General features: G+C 35.0%; 2 protein-coding genes across 3 annotated transcripts in view; both read right to left on the reverse strand.

The window, feature by feature from the left end:
• LOC113503403 (dynein heavy chain, cytoplasmic) overlaps positions 1-2,962 on the reverse strand; it is a 41,000-nt gene extending 38,038 nt beyond the window's left edge. For both annotated transcript variants that reach the window (XM_026885341.1, XM_026885343.1), the window contains exons 1-8: positions 2,609-2,962; positions 2,318-2,388; positions 2,031-2,233; positions 1,712-1,849; positions 1,368-1,485; positions 1,046-1,159; positions 586-758; positions 217-337 (exon numbers count right to left, since the gene is read on the reverse strand). In XM_026885341.1, coding sequence (XP_026741142.1) covers positions 217-337; positions 586-758; positions 1,046-1,159; positions 1,368-1,485; positions 1,712-1,849; positions 2,031-2,233; positions 2,318-2,388; positions 2,609-2,849 — 1,179 coding nt within the window. In that variant the 5' untranslated portion in view covers positions 2,850-2,962. The remainder of the gene's footprint in view (positions 1-216; positions 338-585; positions 759-1,045; positions 1,160-1,367; positions 1,486-1,711; positions 1,850-2,030; positions 2,234-2,317; positions 2,389-2,608) is intronic.
• Positions 2,963-8,425: 5,463 nt separating this feature from the next.
• On the reverse strand, positions 8,426-16,842 carry LOC113503492 (odorant receptor 46a-like). Its single transcript, XM_026885499.1, has 9 exons — positions 16,074-16,842; positions 15,738-15,949; positions 15,496-15,608; positions 14,747-14,822; positions 13,704-13,872; positions 11,415-11,514; positions 10,455-10,568; positions 9,754-9,909; positions 8,426-8,547 (listed from the first exon to the last, which is right to left on the reverse strand). Exons 1-9 carry the CDS (start codon positions 16,367-16,369, stop codon positions 8,494-8,496), a joined length of 1,290 nt encoding a protein of 429 aa, XP_026741300.1. The 5' UTR covers positions 16,370-16,842; the 3' UTR covers positions 8,426-8,493.
• Positions 16,843-22,447: the final 5,605 nt, after the last annotated feature.

The raw sequence follows: 22,447 nt of genomic DNA on the forward strand, positions 1-22,447 counted from the left end.
TTACAAAGTTCACATTTCGCTGAATGTATTAACTACAGAACTAAATAATGCCGTTACGGTAAATATTTATTTGTTCTTTACCTTTGTGTGGGACTTTTAGACAAATGTAGTATGGCAGCCACAATGTGTCTACTACGAGTAGGATATTAATAATAATCAAATAGCAAGTCATATTGCTAGTTTACATAAATCTTTTGTAATTTAGATCATAGATACCTTAAGGAGTTGTTGTCCGAGATCGCGTGAGATGGCTTCAACGAGTCGCAAACCACGTTGAATAGGGTACTTGGTAGAACGAATCTTACGGAGGTGAGAAAATATTTGTTGAACTGCCAACCTATGGAAAATACACACAGAATTTATTTTTCGAGATAGCCTCTATGCAATTTTCGACACATATTCTTTTATGTCTGTTAGTACATTTTTACAAAGGTCCCATATTTACTAATCCAAGTCTGGCAAACTGGGAAGTTTGCGAAACAAATTCATTTGCGTTCCTTTTAGTTTTTCAATCCCATCAATAACTTAACATATTATGTAAGATGATGAAAGAAGAACAATGCCTATGAAATATTACAAGCTTACCTAATCCTCTCCAGTTCAGTGGCACTGAGCAGGTCGTTGATAGGAAAGTCTTTCATCAGAGGATTGTAGTCAGACACAGTGGCTAGAGCTTGCTTCAATCCTGTATCCGTGTCAAAGGAAACAGTGGCATGGAACCTCTTTCCATACTTCAGGATCTCCAGGGTTAGGGCAACCTGAACACATTAAATGAAGGTTTATATCAACTATCCAGGGTAATTAATAGTTTACCGACCGATTACTGAATACTCGACTACAGCATTATCATTATCGATTATTCGGCATTACTACTACATTTATACTACACTGGTATAAATACATAAGTGAGTATGGTGTTGAATTTTTGATCCATAAATGTAATATGCAAATTGACGTAAGCTACGAGAAGTATGAATAAAATATATCTATACTTCATTCAATCTATTGTGTATTTAAAAGAAGTATTATAAATGTATGTATGTACCTCAATGCTTTCTCTCTTCTCCTGAATGCGATGCAGGGCTCTCTCCAGGTTGAGCCAGAAGGAAATTTCTTGGAGGGCTGTTCCATTTGAAGGGTCTCGGTCTAACTTGGTAACCTGAGTAACAAAAATAGTAATTTATTTATTTGGTGAAATATAATGTTAGAGACTGAACTAAAAAAAATTGAGTGGACATTAATAAGTTCCAGGCATGGCTTGATTTTAATGTACAATACTAGTTAGTTACCTCTAGAAAGCATGATATTGATGCAAACTTAGTTCAAATTGTGAATAATATTCAGTTATTTGCTTTTCTGCTCTTTACCTTTTGTATTTCTTTGATCCAGCGGTTGACTCCATTTTGCAGTTGATTCAGGAATGTGGAGTCTTCCACTTTATCACCAAAGTCGGCTACACGAGGCTTGCGACCTTCATCAGAAGCCCTGAACAAATAAAGTTTAAATATCACAATTCACACAGAAGACAAGAAAACTAAGTACTAAATTTTATTTATTTTAATTTTATTTTAATAGATAACTTACATCACAGCAACTATCACAAGGAATTCAATATTTCAGTCTTTTTCCACATGATCGAAACTCTTCAATCATTCACTTAACTATCATTTGAATTGGTGTAGACGGAATGATATGTAAAATTTGTACTAACCTTTTAATGACAGTAGCAACTAGTGGATGAACAGGGAGAGTGATCTCTGGGATATCAATATTCTGCTGAAGATGCAGCAGTCCCATCTCCAACTCAGCAATCTTCTTCTCCACTGATGGTGCCATTTTGTCTCCATCCCTGGTGTACATTTTGATATTCATATTATATTTTGATTAATAACACTTTTAATTTCATCAAGGAAACCTTTTATATTCATGCAGTACAATAATATTTAAGAACATTTATGTACCCATGTTTGCAAATGAATAAATGATTTCATGTGATACTTTTTTCTATAATATTTTACAGTTTTTCTTACCTGTCAGCCCTTCCACTCTCTTTCACATAACTCTTGAAGAAAGGAGCCATGGTTTTGCTGATGAAGGCGTGCAGAGTCTCATATGGAGAGCCATCAGAGAGGTTGATAAGCCGCAGTTGGCTGTGAATTGACTTGTCAGCTTCGATGACAGCTCCACGCTTAATGCACACAAACGCTGCCACACGAGAAGACGAGAAGTGAACCTATGACGGGAGAAACATGATTAGAAAATACTTTTCAGTTAAATTCAAATAATAAATAGTTATACAGTCTGTAATATAACTAACCTCATTGCTGATTTGGTAAGTGACAGCCTCTTTCTCCTCTTCGCCTTCAGTAGGTTGTTCACTGTCATCTTCTAAAATAAAATATTAATAATAATATTGAAATCTTATCCTAAATACTTGTTAAAACATGTCATATCTTAAGATTGATATTTATCAGGTTGATATGATTTCATTCAGAGGGCAAAGAATATTTTTTTAACATATTCAGAATGCGGCAGGTATTGCAGTATAATAAAAATGATACAGCAATGCAGGTAGAAAGTTGGCATAAAATGGAATGATGTCACATACCTTTTGAAGAAAACCTCTGAACGTACAACGAAGATACTTGAGGATCAGAGAAGAACTTTTTTATGCAGTCTTGGTTCACCTTGTCGTCCAAAGCAGCATTCAATGCCGGTGGAACAATATCATCTTCGGGCAAAAGTACCGTTGCGGCCCTGCGCAAGTAATTCGCGAAGTCTTGAAAGTCCACCAGAATCACATTCTGTGACTCGGGTGAATTTTCACTCCCATCCAACGAATCTCCCATGATGTTTTAGAGAGATTCCAACTTCTCTTATAAGAATCGATAAACTTTTAGAAAATCGGCCGCAAGTTGATGCAGTTCTTGCAGCCTACAATTTGACAAGTGATGACGCATCGGCTGATGTTGCCAAGCTATATTTTGTGTCCAGCTGCTATAAAATGTCGTTGAATTTTTTTGCTGGCAATATTTAATAAAAACAAAATTAAAAAGATGTAAAGTATAAACATGTATACTATTGTATGTATTTTATAGATCCTTGATATTAGAGCTGTTGATAGATCAGAAATTTTAAATGAAATGTAAAATGCTGTAGGTGCTTTATAATTTTATTTAAAAGTTACTAAAAACGTCATGGAGAGCGCGTAATTTAAAATTTAGTTGGGAGGAAGTTACCTAGTTATGTTTGTTTATATTTTAATTCTATATCTATTATTTTAAGCAAGACATTATGTATACTTAAAAATCTTCAAATAACCGTATATCTCTATCTACCTATATCTATCTCTATATAAATATAAAACGACTTATCATTTACTTTTTACATAATATATTTGTTAATGGCCTGTATAAAATCCTGTACATAATATACATTTGTTTGTGTAATTTATAATGAGTAAAAGCGATTTCTATGTTCAAGATATGATAAAAATATGATCGGCGCAAATACACACTTAAATGCGATCGGATTTTTAAAGCTAGTGAAATGATCGCTTTCCCTTAACGACATTTTCAATCAAGTCCTAAGCGTCGCCATCGTTTTATTTATCGCAGTCGACAAAAAATCTGCCTTTATCAGCCTACATTGTTATTAAATATTCTCTATAGGAAATTGCAACTTAGTCTGCTAGCTTTATAACACACTTTACATAACATAGTTTTAAAAATGGTTCTTGGACTACATATAGGTAGGTAGGTAGCTTAGGTCATAAAGCTAGTGATTTGGGGAGCATTTTGTCCGTTGACAAGCTTGTAAAGTAATAAGATATCGGACGCCCTATCGCTTTGGGAAATGCCCTGATTATGTCCACAGACACAAAGCCACCCCTAAGTCCTCGAAATATTAATGAGACGTTAGATCATTATTTCAACAATTTGGCATAATTTTATGGGACATACTTAAAGTTGTCGTCGATCATTAAAACAATTCGACATTTTTAAATGGTAAAGGCTCTTCTGTATGTTTGTTATTCAATTTGTTTTACCTAAAGCTGCTTTTTTAAAATCTTGCTGAGTTGTCTATAGTTTGACTAGCAGTTTTGGCTTACAGTTTTATCTGCATTACAGTATTTTGACATAAAGACATATCTGAAATTTAAATTTATGGTCCTAGGGCTTAACTTTTAAGGAATAAATGAGGACTTAAAAAGCTCTCGAGTTTATAAGAATGGCCGACAAAAAACAAGTTAAAGGTCATGAATGATTCGGATTTTGAAAAATCCTTTTATGTGCCAGCTACTTGTAAGTTTTCTTTCTGCAGCGGTCCTATTTTCACTAGACTCAAAGTTTCCGAAGAAAGGGTGAAACGTTTTCGTGTGGTAATTTGTCGCTAAAATCCTTATTTATTGCAACAGAGAAGTTGGATCGGTCCCGGGGGCAAATTCGCAAACTTTGCTCCTTTAACTTCGCTTCACCGAGTACCGACACCTTGAACACATATTGAGGTTGAATCCTCGTTCTCTTGTTTCAATATAATTATGGAGAATTACGTTAAGATCGCTAGCTAATTATGTAAACATATCCTTTATTGTATTAAGTATCTCTACCATTTAATAACCTACATAAGGTAGAAAATCCCGGAATGTAAATGCTAGTACCTACCAGCCGAGTTGTAATGGCTAATTATATTATTGTCCACTTTTAGTTGTGACAAAGCTAAATATCGTATTTAACATGAACATTAGAGCTGTATTCTATTGTTGGATCGAAACCCGGTCACACTTACAATAGGTTATCGCTATACTCGTAGTTTGCGGGCAAACAATGCAGACATCAATTCTCTTGGATACGTACCTACGTAATCAATTGTACCTCATAATAATGTTAAAAGGAAGCTTCATCGGCATACCTGCATTTCTGCCTGTTTGCTATAGGTATGTTTTTTATAGAACTTGTTTTGATTGGATTTAGTTTTAATAGAATATCAATTAGAAGTAGGTAAGATTCCATGCGACTTGACAAGATGCAATCAAGAAAGAAATTATACGTGATTCTTCTCCAATAAAATATTATGATGATTTGTTTCCATCACCCTAATTTTTTTAGTGGAGACTTATAAAAACAAATTATAAAGTAGGTATATGAGCCGGCTTTAAAATATCGATGCTATTATTTTATTAGACTAGGATATTTTATTAGACTTTGAGCCAACGACGTATTTTAATGAAATGTGTTTGTAACAACCCTAGCGAGTCCTTTGACCGCACGGCGGCCACTTATCTGGCCATTTTTAATTATGGCCGCATAAGAGCGCACACAGTCAAAGAAATGACATTGTTAGCCGAAATTAAAGTAGTAAAGCGGTTTATTTTCCTTTTTTACATTTCAGGACGCCGAGCACTTGAAGTGAGCGTTTGTTTGCGAGAGCCTTGTTCCCGTATTAATGTTATGTTTTAATTATAATCGGTTTCGTACCAGCTGTTACAATGGGGTTACGAACAGAAGTTTAAATCCGTTTTTTAGTATGTGGAAGGAATACCTACAGATTGGATGAATGTTTACTTTATTAGATTCTTTTTTTTAAAATACGTATTTTAATAGCAGTTGGAAATTAATGGCTGAACGGTTACTCCCCTGCGTTAATCCGCACTAAACCATGAGCCACATAATGACAATCTTTTTTTTGAAGTCCACACATATGTATCAATGGGATACACGTTGAACTCCTTGTCCATGTTGACGATCCACATCGGCTGATTTGATAGTAAGTGAAACACTCTGTATATCTTACACGTATATTTTGCCTTTGCATTTGCTCTTTCTTGACATAACAGTTATTACAAAGTAACGGTTCCTCATATTTTTACCGTAAACCTTTGTAGTAAAATGATAATTGTAGGTTGCAAACCAAATAATGTGCTACAAATATATAGTTGTTTTAGTAACTCACTGCCTTTTATTACTCTATCCTGAAAGCTGAAATTCAATAATAACTAGAACATTACATTTGCCCATTAGTAGGTTCCTAGTAGCGTTAGTAGCTTTATGACCTGTTTGCTTTGTCACATAACATAATTTGAGAGATAATTATTTTGACCTAAATTGTAACGATGGCGGCAAACTGGAATGTCATCATCTAACTAACAATCCCTGCAAGCAGCGGTTAGCCAGAGCGCACGATCACCTAATCACAGTGATGAGACCACAACAGAGGGCAGAATGCGCACACTGTGACCTCTACACGACTAATATGCACTCTCCTTAATTATAGTAAATGCACAACGATGGCAGGTAATACGCCTCGACGCCGGAAATGTTTACAAACAATATAAGCACAGGTACGCGAGAGCTTTTCAGCAGATTACAAAAGTTACCGGCGATAATACAGGCCGAACGAACACCCGAATAGAAACTGTCTACGTTTATGTCTCAAAGAGAAATCTCAATTCGTTCTACTGTTAAATGTGATGTGATAGATGATATTGGACTTTTCTGTTGTAACGAAAACTTACTTCGAGTCAAAGTTTCCTCTACAAGCTTAAGGAAATTCTTATATCTTGGAGATTGACTTTTCATGGATTTTCATGGATGCTGTGCAAAAAGTTTTTAGTCGAGCTGTGATGGGTAATTTGGACATTAAATATAAGGACAGGTCGTCGTAAACGTAGAGGGGAATCACATACGTTACTCGCAAAGCGAGTAATTTGTGTCAGTGTTATTAGCAACGTATTTAGTACTGCAATCGCGTCTAATTAGTAAACGTGATTATTTGGGCGTATAATATACCCGCGTTGCGGTCATGTTAATTATTGACAAACTTGTAGGTACCTAGCCCGGTTTTACAATCGTATCGTGTATTGTGTTAATGATTATGGCAACGTTTCAACCGATATGAGATAATTAAAGTGTTCCCATATTGTTATTCTGACTTTCGGGTTAAAGAGCACGCTCCCTGCAAACTAAATTGCTGGTGTTTTTGTTTTGCTGTAAAACGGGTACTTATGATGGCTGCGGTTACGAACTAGAGCGGTGACCGAATAAGTTTAGTTACTTTATCTGTGTAGTTTTACCGTTTTACTAGTACTACGAGTTTTTGTAATGAGATGTAACGTTTATGAACTTTTGCTGGAAGTTTGTAGCTTTTAGTTTCATAAAGTTAAGAGAGAACCAGTTGCGATAGCACGCGACGACACACAAGATGAGGAAGTAAGCTTTGGACTTCATTTTACTGCGGTGAACAGTAAAAATACAAGAAAAATCAACTCTGCTTAAGTGAGCTGACTACAGTCCACGTCTAATGTCTTTAGGTTGTAATAAATTATCTTGGGACGTAATAAAACCTCAGACTTGTTATAACATTCCTTTGTTACCTAATTAGGTATCGAAAACTATAAACAAGTAGAACAAGGGTCAGTCATAAAAATACGACTTTGAAAGCTCTCTACTCTGTAAGGTAAATTATTTAATGAAATCAATGATTGGACAAAAAATGAGGTATAATATTAATAATGAAGTCACTAAACTCACGTTATTCCAATAATGTTTTTAATACTATAATAATAAAGTAATACACGAAAACGGATATCAAAATTTGTAATTCTATGCGATACACATTGTCTAATAATGGGAACGTTAATGAAAAACAAACAAAACGACTCGAGTCACGCAACGAGGTTATAATACAGACTGGTAGCTTCCTAAACGATTCAATTTAATTGTTCGTATTGTAACATTTGACTTGGATTTCATTTTTGAATATTGAACATTTCGGCGTCAAGTTGGTACAATCGGGATTAGTGTGACAACCCTGAGAAATGGAAGGATGGAATTGGAAAAGTTGAGGCGCGGCGGCGGCTCGCGAGGATTACTGTTGGCTGTTTGGCACATTGCGACGTGTACAAAGTTTCATTGGTACCTATGTCACTACAATGTCTGTTTCCTTAGAACTTGCATATTTTCCTTTCGAAAAGTACTTTCGAAATGTGTTTTCCTTCGACCAAGAATGCTGACTCGATCCCCAGCGTTACTGGAAAAGTTTGTGGCATAGTTTTTTGTAGAGATTTTGATGCTGTTAAAAAGGGCATTTGTTTACAGTAAGATGTATAAAACTGTAAAAATATTTATTTGGCTTTGTTCGAGTTTTCATATACATGTTTTCTATAGACACTGGTATGTGGTTTTTTAATTAACCATGATTAAAAAATAATTAAGTACTCGTTGAAAATTGAACGTTAAAAGTAAATGAACACGTATTTACTGAAATATATTCAGAGTATCGTAGCGGTTGATCATTGTACGTTTTGGTATTTAAACAAGTTTCGTAAAACCCACCGCAGCTGAAATACACGTGGCTTTTCAAATTAAAACCTCAATTTTTTATTTCACTAATTTTATTATTTTAATACATTCTCAAATTAATTGAGGCTGAGTAATTGTGCTTTGTGTTGCACAGTTTAATTACAAACACAAAATTTAACGTTATAGTGAATGTTTATTTCTTCATGTTACGCATAACAGCAAAGGCTTTGTACGACCAGTTGATCAACTGAAATAGAACAAGGGTATTACTGGGAATGTATTTGTGAAATGGTATTTCAGTGCAGAATGGAAATTTGGAGTTTACATGAATGTAACGTCATAGTTACGGTCGGGTGAAAGCGGTTAGTTACCGGAGTCGAGTGCCTAATGATGGCAATAGTTAACTGATGACTAACCACGTATCTAATACCTTATTAGGTGAATTCTAATGAGACGTGCTTTGATATCAAGGTAATCCTGGTTAATAAGCGTAATACAGTAAGTTCTAAGTGAATGTGGGCTGAATAGTGAAGTAGATATGGGTTAATTATAAGGCTCATATACCAACTGTTTTTTTTTAAGAGAAACGTAAATATTAACAACTTGGTTTTCAACCAAGGTACACTTTAGGAAAGTCATACAGTATAACTATTTAAGTTATTTAAGCGTACAGAATCGATATCGAACAATTCTCTTGGGTACCTATGACAAATTAGGGGCCTAAACTTGACAAGGCATTGATCATGTCGCCTTAATTAAACTTGGCATCTACGAAGTATGGCACAAATTTTCTCTGTTAACTATTGTTTATAATGTTCCAATACCCGTAAATACATTTCAAATTTTGTTCAACACATCCGCCTGTGCCAAACGATCAATGTTTAATGTAAGCTATCAGATAACATAAATAATTTACGGCTTTCAATTCACTTTGTTTTACATCAGACAGAGCAAACACAAATAGTAGTGACTAATTCCAATCTATTGTGAGATACCTAGACTTGGGTAAAATAAATCTTTGGAAGAACAACATTTTTAGGTTCATCATTTGACCAGCTTATTATTCAGGCTATAAGTTATAAGAAGATATTGAAAGGTGTCTAATTTAAGTGTGTGACATTGATGATATTATCGTATTTGAAAGTTACAACCGACACAAACATTTGGGACATTAAGCCATGTTTTTGTGATACCTGAGATCACGCAGGCGACTCTCAGTGACAATTCTAGTGTACTCGTAATATGAAATAGCACGTCAATCCTTTTTAAATTTTGCCTTTTCCTTAAAACTGAGTGGCGAGGTAAATAAATTATACTTGAGTGGCGGGGGGTTTCACAAACATTCAAGTCACATGCACAAGGACACCCAGACTCAGAACCGGTATTCGTGGATCAAGCAAGTTTCTTTTGGTGATCATACAGTTCATACCGTCAATTCATTTTTAAATCTTACCACTGTGTAGGTATCAAGTGATAACGTGAATATCTTCCCAGCAGTGAGCCTTAAAGGTGTCTTGCACCTCTCCAGGAATATAATGATGAACATGTTGGTTTTACGGTCACTGTTCATCCATGGCCCTTCAAATGCTGCTTTTCGGAGTTCAGTGCTCTGAAAAAAGTCTCATGTTCACTTTAATTTTGATACTTTATATTATAAATAGCCCCTTATCTAGTGTGCTTAGTGTAGGTAGAAGCGGTCGACTATACGAAGATCCCATTCTATGTTGTTACTAGATATGTTAGTTTTATGTGGGATGATTAAAAGGATAGATACTATTCAACTTTTGATTAACTGTTTGAAAGCCAAGCGCTTTACGAAAACAGTTTTTAGTATATTTTAAAATGTAATAAACGGTATTTTGTTTTCCTTTGATGTTGAAGCTGCCAATGTGTAACTCTTTATGTACAATTTCAGCATTTTTTTCAGTTCAAATAAGGTTATAATATTTTTTTAACAACAAAAACAGACTACGGGCCAAAATTGATTAATGTTTTTTTTGTATCAAATAGAAGCTATTTCACGTTAAATGGAAAAAGAATCAACAAAATCCGTTCATCCGGTAATAAGTTCTGAGGTAAGAAACATAAATAAGTTTCGACGTAAGAGCTAGTTGAGAGTTGAGTTTGAGAAGAAGTTTTTTTAGTATACAATACCTTCCAGATCAATTCATCGCCAAACCAGCACAGTATGAAGACTTCGATCAGCATGCAAGTTAGGTATATCCCCATCCACGCGATCTGCATCGGGTGACTCGCTGGGTTCTCGATCTGGGACACACATTACCGTACTTTCAGAGAGTATTATTTGAAAGAATTCCTATCTACGTTTATGGTTACGGTGGAGGTAATTTAAAAGAACGACTCCCGTTTGGAAACAATTGAATTGAATGAATGAATTATTCCTAGAATAGTTTTTCCAGATAATACATAGGTCTAATAAACTTTATTAATTTAAAATACTCATTTAAAAGATGTATATTTCAAGGTAATGTTTTAAAGTTACTTAAACATTAATCAAAATATAATTTAAGATCTGAGAGCTGAAACTGTTTGTTGATTGATGATTAAATACCCTTAAACAACTTAAGCTAAGACGGATCTGAAGGCAAATCAAAGTTCAAGGTAAGATAAATTATAATTAATTATTAAGTTCGAGATTTAAGAAGCTTTAAATCCTAGAAACGTTAATTAGCCTGATGTTTAGATTTCTTACAATAGAGGTTGAATAATAGGAGGTCTAAGATGGCTGAATGGAAATTGTCTTTGCAGAAACTGAGACATTGCGACATACTGTGTAAAGAAGCTACAAATAACTGTACAAAATCTAGGAATCATATCTATATAAATAGTCTGTGTGTGTGATGTCAATATTTGTGAGACTACTTCTTGTAATAAAACATTAAAGACGAGACAAGTAAACATTCTTTTTCTTAAAAAAAATGTAAGGATGCTGACTTGGAAATCGGGTTCAAAGCGATGTTCTCTTCTCAATCTAATACTTATTTACATCATACTTACATTCAAAAGTATATTTTATTATAAGCTAAGCCAAGCTAAGCGTCTTGTCAAATAATGCCACACGATAATAGTCCTTATTACATTAAAAATACGTACCGAAAGAAATTGTATTCCGATCAAACACAGCACCATTACGCTCAACATGAACTGCAATGCCGACGCCAGACTGAAAGCGCTCTCAATCATTGACACGTACCTGAAAACCAATTTGTTTAACAATACAAGCAAAAAATTGTGTCATCTATTATTTTATTATGTATACGTGGTTTGTACCTTTATTGTGGTTTATAAAGGAAAATAAATGCATGAATCGATTTAATTATTAAACATTGAAAAAGAATGTTATGCGGCTTATGTTTTGAGTGATACTGGTCAGATTAATTAAAAAAAGCCGGTAAAACGCTTATAAAAAAAAATCAATTTTGATTCTCATTATATGAAAATACATCATATCGTTAATGAAATAGCTGGTGATAGACGGAAAAAAGCGGATTACAGTGCAGTGTGTGCAAAAAATACGTTTTTAAAACCTAATGTAAGCTCACACTAATTGCAAAGTTTGCATCGTAAATCATTTTAATCTAATTACATTGTACGATTACGCATTCGTGCGAACCAATCTACTTCCTAATTAACCTCAAGTCGACAAATTAGTACAACTATGTACACATTAATTTGTGTTGCTTTTATGCTGCTAAGGTTAGAGGCTGTGTACATAATTACCCATCAATACACTTTAAGAATTACGTATTACACATAAGTTACGTCACCAAAAATTATAATGATAATTATATTTTGTGTATCTAAAAACACAAAGAAATCATTTAAAAATGGAATAAAATAATGGTGCTGTTAAAATATGAAACAAGTGCGACATAAGAAGATTTATTACTTTAATGTAGCATTTTGTAGCGCTTCGTAGCAATTCGTAGCTAACCGTAGCACATTATAACGTAGCACGTAAAAACATTATGATTAGTAATTTTCAATATCTTGCTAAAGGGACGGGCGAGAAATCTAACGGGAAAACTAAAAAGGAAAAAGACCAATACTCAGTTGATGAGGCTTTTTAATCAAGGAAGTATGAGAAAAAACGTGAACAAAAATGATCCTTCACCGACGGGACTATAGTAAAACCAAAACGTTTTGAAAGCTAATTTCAAATCGTCAAACTTGAAATCAGTTCTATGGTGGTAATATTAAGGTTCAATTTTGTAAATTGGTGCGAAACTATTGACTCGTAAGATTTACCTTACAAGTAGTGACAAGATATCAGTGTGGGCTCGGCGCTGCCCGTGCCTGATACGATCACCCCTTTCCTCACTTAACAGCATTTGCACGAGTAGATACATCACTGATACACTTTCTATTGTTCCTTACAACCTAGTTCTAATGTAATTTAGTGGGTTTCCCACAAAATTACTTGAAAACGATCCGTTTCAAATGTTCGAGACCGAAATTCGAAATAGAAAGCAAGGATCAAAAAAGTCACTTTAAAAAAATCTCCATATTCCATTTAAAGGGTCGGTTAATATAATTAAGTTGTATAATTAGACACGGCTCAATTAATTTTTAATGTAACAACTTTGTATAATCTTTACTCATAAATTATATCATTGTCATAAACAAGTATTCCCTAGGAAAATGATAGCTGAAATAAATTCATCAACTTTTAACAAAGCTAGAATTAATATCATGTTTTATAGTGCCACTATCAGGCAATGCGGAAAAAAGTTTCTGTTACTCTCAAACAGTCAAATAACTAATGATCAAAACTAGTACCTACTCCGTTAAGATAAAACTTGTTCTTCCCAAACAGGATTTGTCAATATTACTCATAATATATTTATTTAAATTTTAAATAAACATTTTATCCAAAGGACGTACACCATTGAATAGCCCGAGGTCTATTTAGAACGTCTCAAAGAGTTCTCAACAAAGTCCCCTCGAGCTACGAGTCAGTTATAATTTTAAAATACTTCGCTTCGAATGCATTTACTTTATTACTTTTCCGTCGAGATTATATTTAAAAGGATTATGAAGAAAAGACTATTCAATTTCACTATTTGTTTTGCTGGCTACGTGTCATATCATGTAAAAAACAGTTGATTTGTGACAAATATTTAGACTACAAAACTCTACAGATTGTTAAATTTTATCCATTAAATACGTCTGCAAATTATCTAACTGGTACAAAATGTAAGTTTCAGAATAACGTACTGCATCAAGACCATTATAAGCCAAACATTCAAGACAACACTTACCGTGCCACCAAAAGTCACGGAATACTAAAGCATCTCACGTTTCAAGCATTTGTTTTGCCTTTCATCTGTTAGTGTAGTAAAGTAACGAGAATAGCAAGGTGCGAAACTGCGAACTTATTACCGTATAATGCAGTTGTGGTGTACGATGCAGTCTTTGAGCACGGACCGCACGTAGTACTGTTCGGGGTACTCCTCTATGTATTTGTTCTCGGCAACGTCTCGTATACGCTGCCTCTCAGCGACTTTATCGAAGTTACGCAAGTTAAACGCCAGTATTTCAATTTGTCCGACTGTAATGATCATAGTTTTTTTTACTTTTATGACGTTAATAGTACTCATAGATTTTTTGAATAGAAAGGACTCCCGCTTAAAGTAAATTAATCCTTGTGTCGCGAAAGGTTTTACAAACATTCATGTTGTAAGCACAGAGACACCCAGACGCCCCTCAGGACAAGCATTCGTGGATCATACAAATGCTTGTCCTACGCAGGGATCAAGTCCGCTAAACGTCGCACTCAGTGGGTTTGGCGTGGTGACCTCAACCACTCGGCTATCGGAGCAGTCAAGAAATCCGAATGAATTGTCGAATTTAAGACGAATACTTAGCTAAATAAGGCTCTTAAAATGTCTCTTTACATTCTACTTGACAGTGACAGTGCATGTCACATTAAGGCCACTTCACAGTTTCGTTGAATACCGCCGTGGATTGTACGAAAACGCTCTAATTACTCCAACATTCAAATTCAGTACGTTGGTAGTTAGCTATAATTGGTTGTAGCTACATACCACGCGGGGTTATTATTCTGTGTGAACTATCTAATGTATTATTTCAGCTCAAATGTACAAAATAAAATACCCACGTTGGGAAAGAGTACCATTATCTCTTAAAATAGACTAATTCACAATAAGATGTTACATCAGTGCATGCGATATGGTCGTGTTTTACGTCATTGCACTCCTGAAATAGCCAAATTCTGATATTAGAGATCATATTAAGACCATAGTTAACTATTTGAGGCAAAGACCTTCCTTCTATAACACTGGCCAGTATTTCAAAAGCTACGAATATTAACAGTTCGATGAACCATTATACACATTCAATGTACGAGCATTTAGTAATAATTAGTACATTTCTCAGGCCGGTAAATACTGAAGTGTCCTTACTAGCTGATGCGACGAAGGCAGCCAGTATCGTGTCCATAACACCGTCGATGATACACGTCGCTGGTTTGTAATAAATCTGTGGAAGCAATGGGTAGGCGATTATTCAATACATTATTCTCATTAGTCTGGAACTAGATTATTACTCAATAGATTAGTCGGCTTCAGTTTGTGGTTATTAATTAATTACTAATATACTGCATGTTGGACGCGTAAGTCTTCTCTGAATATCTTGTGTGGTTTATTTAAGAAGTTAAATTTGGAGTTAATTAGTTTAAGTTGTTTAAGGTGCAGCCATACGCTGCAGGCTTACTCGTAAAACCCGCTCCGGTTCTATTTTTGATTTAGTTCATGATTCGGTCATGTACTAACGTACTAAACCAAAATAAGGTAGTAATCCTGTGTCACCAGTAAAGAGGGATGTCACTCGTGCGTATTTTTTACTTGCGCTAGTCAAGTTGAAACAAATCTTGTTATGTTGAGTAACAAGATTAATTTCTACAAAAATGTAACCGATTTAAAAATAATTTGGATATAGCTCTACAAGCGATTAATTGATAACAATTGAACATAGTGTGCAAAATCCTGTTTTAAAAAATTGATTATTTAAAATGATTGGGTTTTAAAACGCGACGTGACCGAATGTCAAATTATTTCACATTTTACTCCTTCCTCTTCCAATAAATCTCTGCGGCAATAATTAAAATACAAATTAAATTATTTACAAATAACATTTGTTGAACAGTACTTACATGATGAATATAAACGGCCTCATAAGCCGGCGTTTTGTATACATTCAGAAATGGATACTCCACGTTCGTAGGTAAGATGTCGAAGTTTTCTGTTAGAGGCATTATTATTCCAACTGAGAACAAATGTGAAAAATATTTATTATTTAGAGTATGTATGAGCGCAGAATGTATGGGAGTACTTTATTCCTACGCAAGTATCTATAAATATTTCATAAAATGTATATTTGTTGTTCACATAATACCTGATACTGCTCCTACGCACATAGTTGAATAGTATGTCATGACGAAGCGAGCTGACTTTATGCTTTTTGTTATAATTTCTCGGTGCTCCGGCTCTTTCGGTTTGAATTCATTGCAATGTAAATATTTCAAAAGATTCACTACTTTCTCTTTATTTATCCAAAATACTGCGATTTTAAAATAAGTGTACATTTCACTCAAAAATAAATACAACCTGAAAACAAAAGAATTCATAATACACCATCTATTTCTCCATGTTCAGCAAGATCATTGAATAAAGAACATTTGATCTGCGATCTTTTACAAATAAAATATAAGTAAACGATATGTCTAGCTACCCTTCGGCGACATCTCCAATATTTTCCCTTCGCCTCAGTAAATAAACAACTTCTCCGATGCCAGGAAAAAAACACACAAGCCATAATACGAGCAGAGTGTACATCATCTGAAGCCAAAACTGGATACACTTCGGCGAGAAATTGTTGAACCACATGCCGTAAAACTTGAGCCAGTAAATGTGGACGGCATGGTACAGCCGCGGATTGAGATCGTCCCAGGACTCTATCACGCCGTAAGGCAGGATCGGCGATAAAAATGCCATATTTTTTTTCATATTTTCACTAAGAATTATCATTTTTCTTCATATACTACCGCAAACGAGTAAAACCTTCGGCGTGTAATATAAGAATGCTTCTTATATCTCATCACATTATTTCCCTAATACAAAAACAGAATGAGAAAGCGATGTTAAGTGGGTGTTATACATTATATTGTTAAGAGGAAGTGCTTTGTAAATGACGAACCCGTCACTGTCGTCTACTTTAACGTAATAACATTGTGTTCATGCAGCAATTTTCGCGGTAGCCCGACGTGTTTCGGAAATCTTTCTAAATAACAACCTGTGAATGGTTACGAAAACTTGAAATTCTAAGATCAAGTAACTGTTTATAGCGTCATCGATTAAAATAACTAAAACCTTTGGATTAATATGAATATTATGACCTTAAGTATTTTAATCACTATTTTGGTGCGCGTAAAGTACACAAGCTTATAATAAAAGTATGCGTAGTGGTTTCTTAGGTTTACGCGAATGTTAGACATTGAAATGAAACTACTTTTACGGATTTAACGTCGGGAACTAAAATCTAAAATTAAACCGCGATAAAATCCGTAAAAGTAGTTTCATTTCAATAAAAGTATGCGGTTATGACTGGCTGAACTGACATTATTCTAACTAAGAAATCTAACAAAGATCCAAACTGCACACATCCCCTTAAAAGGGTTAATTTAATATGTCGGCAAAAGCAATTATTATAATTACAACAGCAATGTAATTACTGCTATAAGAAAAGGTACCGCTTTCTTAACTATGTGTAATTGTATTTTCAAAGAGCCTCTCAGATATTCATAATTTTCGAGTGAAACACAAAGAAGATTTCCAAGCAAATAATAGATCGCATTTTCTTTGAAATACGGCAAAATGTAATAACTGCCGCAATCATGTGAAGTTGGAATAGTTGCGGCAAGTATCGATAGAATGGGTTTTTATTAATATCAAGCGACTTGTTACCGAGTATAATAAATATAATATTAGGGGAACAGAGAATTATATTGTTTATTAACCCTCGGGCTGAGGGTGTTGCGAATACGCGTAGATCATATATAATAATTGTTTGTTATTGCGATTGGCGGTAACTTATTAGAGTTATGTGTTTATTATTCGGAGGATTTTAGGTCATACACATTTCTTCCTCCCTTCAATAACAGGCTACACCCACACCGTGATAGAGGTAGCTTCAATAGTCAATACTTTATTGCATTCCCTGTTACAGATATGATAAAGAAAAACATGTTGGAGACCAATATGGACCCGTCTGAGCCTGCCTATTAGTAATGTCATAATTTGGTTCCAATTAATCTTCAAGAATATTGTATGACTAGCTGTTGCCCGCGACTTCGTCCCCGTGGGTAGAATATATAAGTTATAATTTATACCTGCCCTGTTTTTTTCACATTTTCCATTGTATCTTCGCTCCTATTAGTCGCAGCGTGATGGTTTATAGCCTAAAGCCTTCCTCGATGAATGGTCAATTCAACACAAGAAGAATTTTTCAATTCGGGCCAGTAGTTTCTGAGATTAGCGCGTTCAAACAAACAAACAAACTCTTCAGCTTTATATATTAGTATAGAGTATAGATATGTAAGTGTACCTTAAGCCATTCGCAGTTATCAATCCAGCTGTCTTTCAATGCTGCCGTGCTGAGTGATCGCACGTTATATCACCACACCAGTCTTTTTACTACACTTCAAACGTTTCCAATATTCTATAATACACTTTTTATTTTCATTTTATCTCACTGTTAAATTTAAAGAACATTTGCGTTGATAAAATCGAATATTTTTCAATGTTACGATGATACGTTTAGAATATATGCATTTTAGTGTGGTTTTTCTACTTCTAAAATTGTGGAAATATGGTTTTTGTCACGCTAGGACTTTGCTATCGATGTTAGATTAAGATTTAGGATCCATTTATTTTACTTTAAGCATTTAAAAAGCATACCTATTCTGTTTAGATTTTATGTGTGAAGATTTCGAAAAAAATTTAAAGATTATCCAACCATCCGTTAAAGTTAACGGATAAACTTTATTATTACATTTTCTTAATTTCCCTACATTAATGTCTTCTCGGAGAGAAAAGACAAATTATAAACACATTATGTAGGCACCATAAGTAAATACTTAATAAGCAAATGCTAACTAACACATACGTACAAAGTTATGTGTAGAAAATAGAAAAACCTAGATCTCTCTCTAATAAGTAGCAGCGCGGTGTTAAAAAGCTTGTATTGAAAACTATTCCGTTCGTTAGGGCTGAAAGACTGTGGAGTGGCGGCGACGTGTTCAAGCCGGCACGAGTGGTCTCCTACCATTCGTTGTAAATAGAGAAGTAATCACACACTTAAGTCATTGCTTCGTTATTTGTGCAGATTTATTCGCAGTGCACAAGTACATTCGCAAAATAAGTTTAAAAAAAAACGACGCAGTAAGGAATTCCTAGTTTCGCGGGGGCTTTCACAAACGTTAAAGTCACATGCACAAACATACCCCGACTGGACCAAGTATTCGTGGATCAAACAAACGCGATGTGGTTACCTCAACCACTCCGCTAAACGTGCGGCTAAGATATTTATAAACATTCTTGCGAAATCTTGATGTGTCTGTAGTGTCATCATTATCATCTTCATCAGGCCATTGAGCCCATATTCGTCCACTGCTGGACATAGGCCTTTCCAATTGTCTGTAGTGTGATGGTGTTAAAATATTATAATATACCAAAAATATATTTCAGCAATTGTTCAGTGGAGATTAGTATTGCGAAAATAAGTTTTTAAACTGTTGTTTTTCGTATCGACTTTTGTCAGCACTGCCCTAAACACAATATCTATCACTTCACTATGATGTCTTATGTCAATACAGTTGCTAATAAAGCAGTACGAGATATTGAAACGTGACTCAACTGCGTGCCTGATCAACTGACTGGTTCAAAATTTTATAAAATGCTTTAAGTGAGCATCATAGCAAAAAGTGAAATCGTATTTTCTACAACTAAACTAATAGTCAAATTATACTTTAATATTTTTCTTGACTCTTGGTAACGAATTCATCAAGACAAAATTGTTTGGTAATTGTGGTTCGAGACGAAAAAATAATAAATCATCCGTCAAATAAGGAGGCACCTTTCAACGATAAAGGGCGCTGACTGATCGTCAGCTTACACAAAATATATTATGCAAAAAAGTGATAAAATATGAAACGATTTATGTGATTCGCACAGGGGCGGCCGATTTGCATAATCACCGTTCGCAAAGGCCGCACACAAAATGAAATACGTGATCTCTCAAACAATAAAAACAAGTGAAAACTGGTTTTAACAATTTCATCAAACGCCAGGCACCTGTAATCGATGGACACTAACCCGCCGATAGGTTAAATATTTGTTCGCCGATAAATTGAAAAATATAGTCAAAACAAAGACTAAACGTTATGAATAAAAAAATTATATTACTAGAGCGACGAGTACCTAGCTGTATTTATATGAACATAAATATATTTTTATGGGGTTTACAAAGCTTTATTATATTGTAACGGAGTAGAGAATTGTTTTATATCGTTTCAAAACACATAAAGTTAGATAAGTGTACTTGTGAGATCGTTGAATGATACCTATATGAACTAACTACATTTATTTGTGTAATTTATGTTCATCTACTTTCATGGTCTGTGTGGTTACATTGGTTGTCGTGAGCACTTCAATAAAATATTTTATAGTGGCTGTAACTGGGTACCAGAAAACATTGAACGACATTGCACGGTATTTGGACGAAAATGAGGTTTAAACTGGAGTTTAAGTGAAAGAATTACTTCAAAATAGTGTCGAAATTGGTATTGTAGTAAAAATAAATCAAATAAAAAAAACTCTTATAAGTCAGCGAGTGTTCACTCGCTAGAAAGGCAATGCTGAGAGGAGAGCTTTCTCTCACTGATTAATTCATTTGAAAATGTTTTTAAATACTTATAATATTAAGGATCTAAGTTTATTTAATGCGGAACTCGATTAAAACGATGACACGATCGATAGGACTTACAAATATGCGGTTGCCTGTTGACTGATACAATCGCAGGAGCCTTGAAGTATAATACTAGGGTGTAATTAATAACGAGGCGGTGTAATGGCCAAGTATCACACATGGTTCGTAGCTATAAGCCTGGCTTTGCTGATATGTCAGACCTGATAAAATACTAGCTCTACATAAACATAATAAGTTTGTTTCAAATAGGTAAAGTTATTAAATGAATGAAAATCGATAAAAAATAGACAACACTCGGAATATTTTGGAAACTCAAAGCACACCTATATATTTGTTGAATAAAAGATCCTTTATAGACACTACTGAAGTAGGCTTCCCGCCGCTCGCTGTCGTAATAGATTTGTTCATTTTCTATTTTTACGCTTCAAATTACGTTGCGTATCCTTCGATGTTTATAAGCGGGAAACAAGGCTCCCGCTGAGTAATCTTGAACGCTGTAATAATGTTTCAACACTTCCAACATTCATATTTCAATTCAAAACGGATTTAAACAGTGTATTTTGCGATCTAGATATCGTTTATTATAATTACAGATCGCGGGATTTCAGCAGGTAAGGCGAAGCAAGTGTTTGAAGACATTTAAGGTATTTGTATCGCTTACAAGTCTTCTGTGAACATCCGACGCTGGGTGAGACAAATGGGTCGTTTTCACGCGATACGCCGCCATTAATTAGAAGCAACGCGTGCAGCGGCCTCCCGATTGCTATCTGTCAGCGAACACGCGAATGCTTGTTCCCCACTACGTATACGGTCAAGAGTTTACTTCGTATCGCCTCGACCGAGATCTTCGAGACTCATAAGTTTGTTACTGTCATCTACTTGGCGCTGGTACATTAGCTAATTAATGTGAACTGTTACCTTTACGGGCTGGTTGAAATGTTCTGCAACAGGATTTTAAAATTCAATTTTGGGTAAGTTGCAAGTCGCTACAACTGAGAACGTATTTCCAGTAAGTAATCTTGTAAGAAATCGGCCGCTGCAGGTGTATTCTGATCTTAACTGAACAGCGTTTCGTTTTATTTTTGCTTAGAATATCGAGCTACAATATTTTTCTCTCTGACCAACGCGGGATAACCCGACATTGGCTTACAAGGTTTATAACGCCTGAGCTTACTCTAGCTTCTTATCTCGCCTTGTGGCTACTTTACAGTATCGACTGGCTTAACTAAGTTGGACGTGCGACTTGAAAACATCATTCGAAATATTGAGTCGACAAATACTAGTGTATTTGCATTTTTTAAGGAACTCTACCTTTGCGTCACTGGGGTTTTACAAACATTCATGTCACATGCATAAAGACAACTCTGCACAAGCATTTGATGATCACACGTATCATAAGCATATCGGATCGAATTCGAAACACGTCGCGCTCAGCCCTTGTGTTTCCGTCTCTTTATTATTTTAAACATAGATCGTAGACATTTTAGAACATCTTACTTTAGTGTCTTAGTTACGAACGTCTGTAAGACACTAATGAATTCTAAAATTACTTCAAACAGAGCTAGAGATGTGACTGACAGTGGGGTATAAACTTATGTAACCTCATTCATGCACCGTGCTAAGGTACTTTGTAGTTGGTGAGCACTTTGCGAAGTCGGTCAGCTCTCGTGATACGTGTTGAGACTTCCCAGATCAACTTTTGGACTAAAACGCTTTGTGCGAAGGCTGTTTAACATCATAATCATATTATTGCACGTGCCTTTATATGAATAACTTAAAGAGTTTTCGGTAACTTAAGTTGCTACTTGTTGATGGTTAAAGGCTCCATTGCGCGTCGCAATCTTATTATCGTCGCTATTATTCCAAACCTGGAATATTATCTGGTAGCATATATAACAAAGACGTATTTAATTATAAATTTCCAGATAGTTCCCATAACTGTAAGTGCATACCGTGTATTACATCCAAGACGTAGTTCTGAGCGTTTAATACGTTATATGCTAATATTGTTAGCAGTAAGCTACGTGCGCGGGAACCCTCGTGTCAGTCACATACTATCGAGAATGTGATCGGAGTGCAGAGGCAGACACATATTTTAAAAACAAATTGCATAAATATTT

The sequence above is a fragment of the Trichoplusia ni genome, chromosome 19 (assembly GCF_003590095.1).
Source record: "Trichoplusia ni isolate ovarian cell line Hi5 chromosome 19, tn1, whole genome shotgun sequence".
Taxonomy (NCBI): domain Eukaryota; kingdom Metazoa; phylum Arthropoda; class Insecta; order Lepidoptera; family Noctuidae; genus Trichoplusia; species Trichoplusia ni.

Excerpts from the sequence above, each read along its gene's own strand:
- LOC113503492 (XM_026885499.1), bottom strand. The coding sequence starts at position 16,369 with ATGATAATTCTTAGTGAAAATATGAAAAAAAATATGGCATTTTTATCG. Across the intron at positions 15,609-15,737 it reads GTGCGTAGGAGCAGTATCAG|TTGGAATAATAATGCCTCTA; the intron begins GTATTATGTGAA and ends ATTTGTTCTCAG. Across the intron at positions 8,548-9,753 it reads CACTTGATACCTACACAGTG|TTGATCAACTGGTCGTACAA; the intron begins GTAAGATTTAAA and ends GTTCTATTTCAG.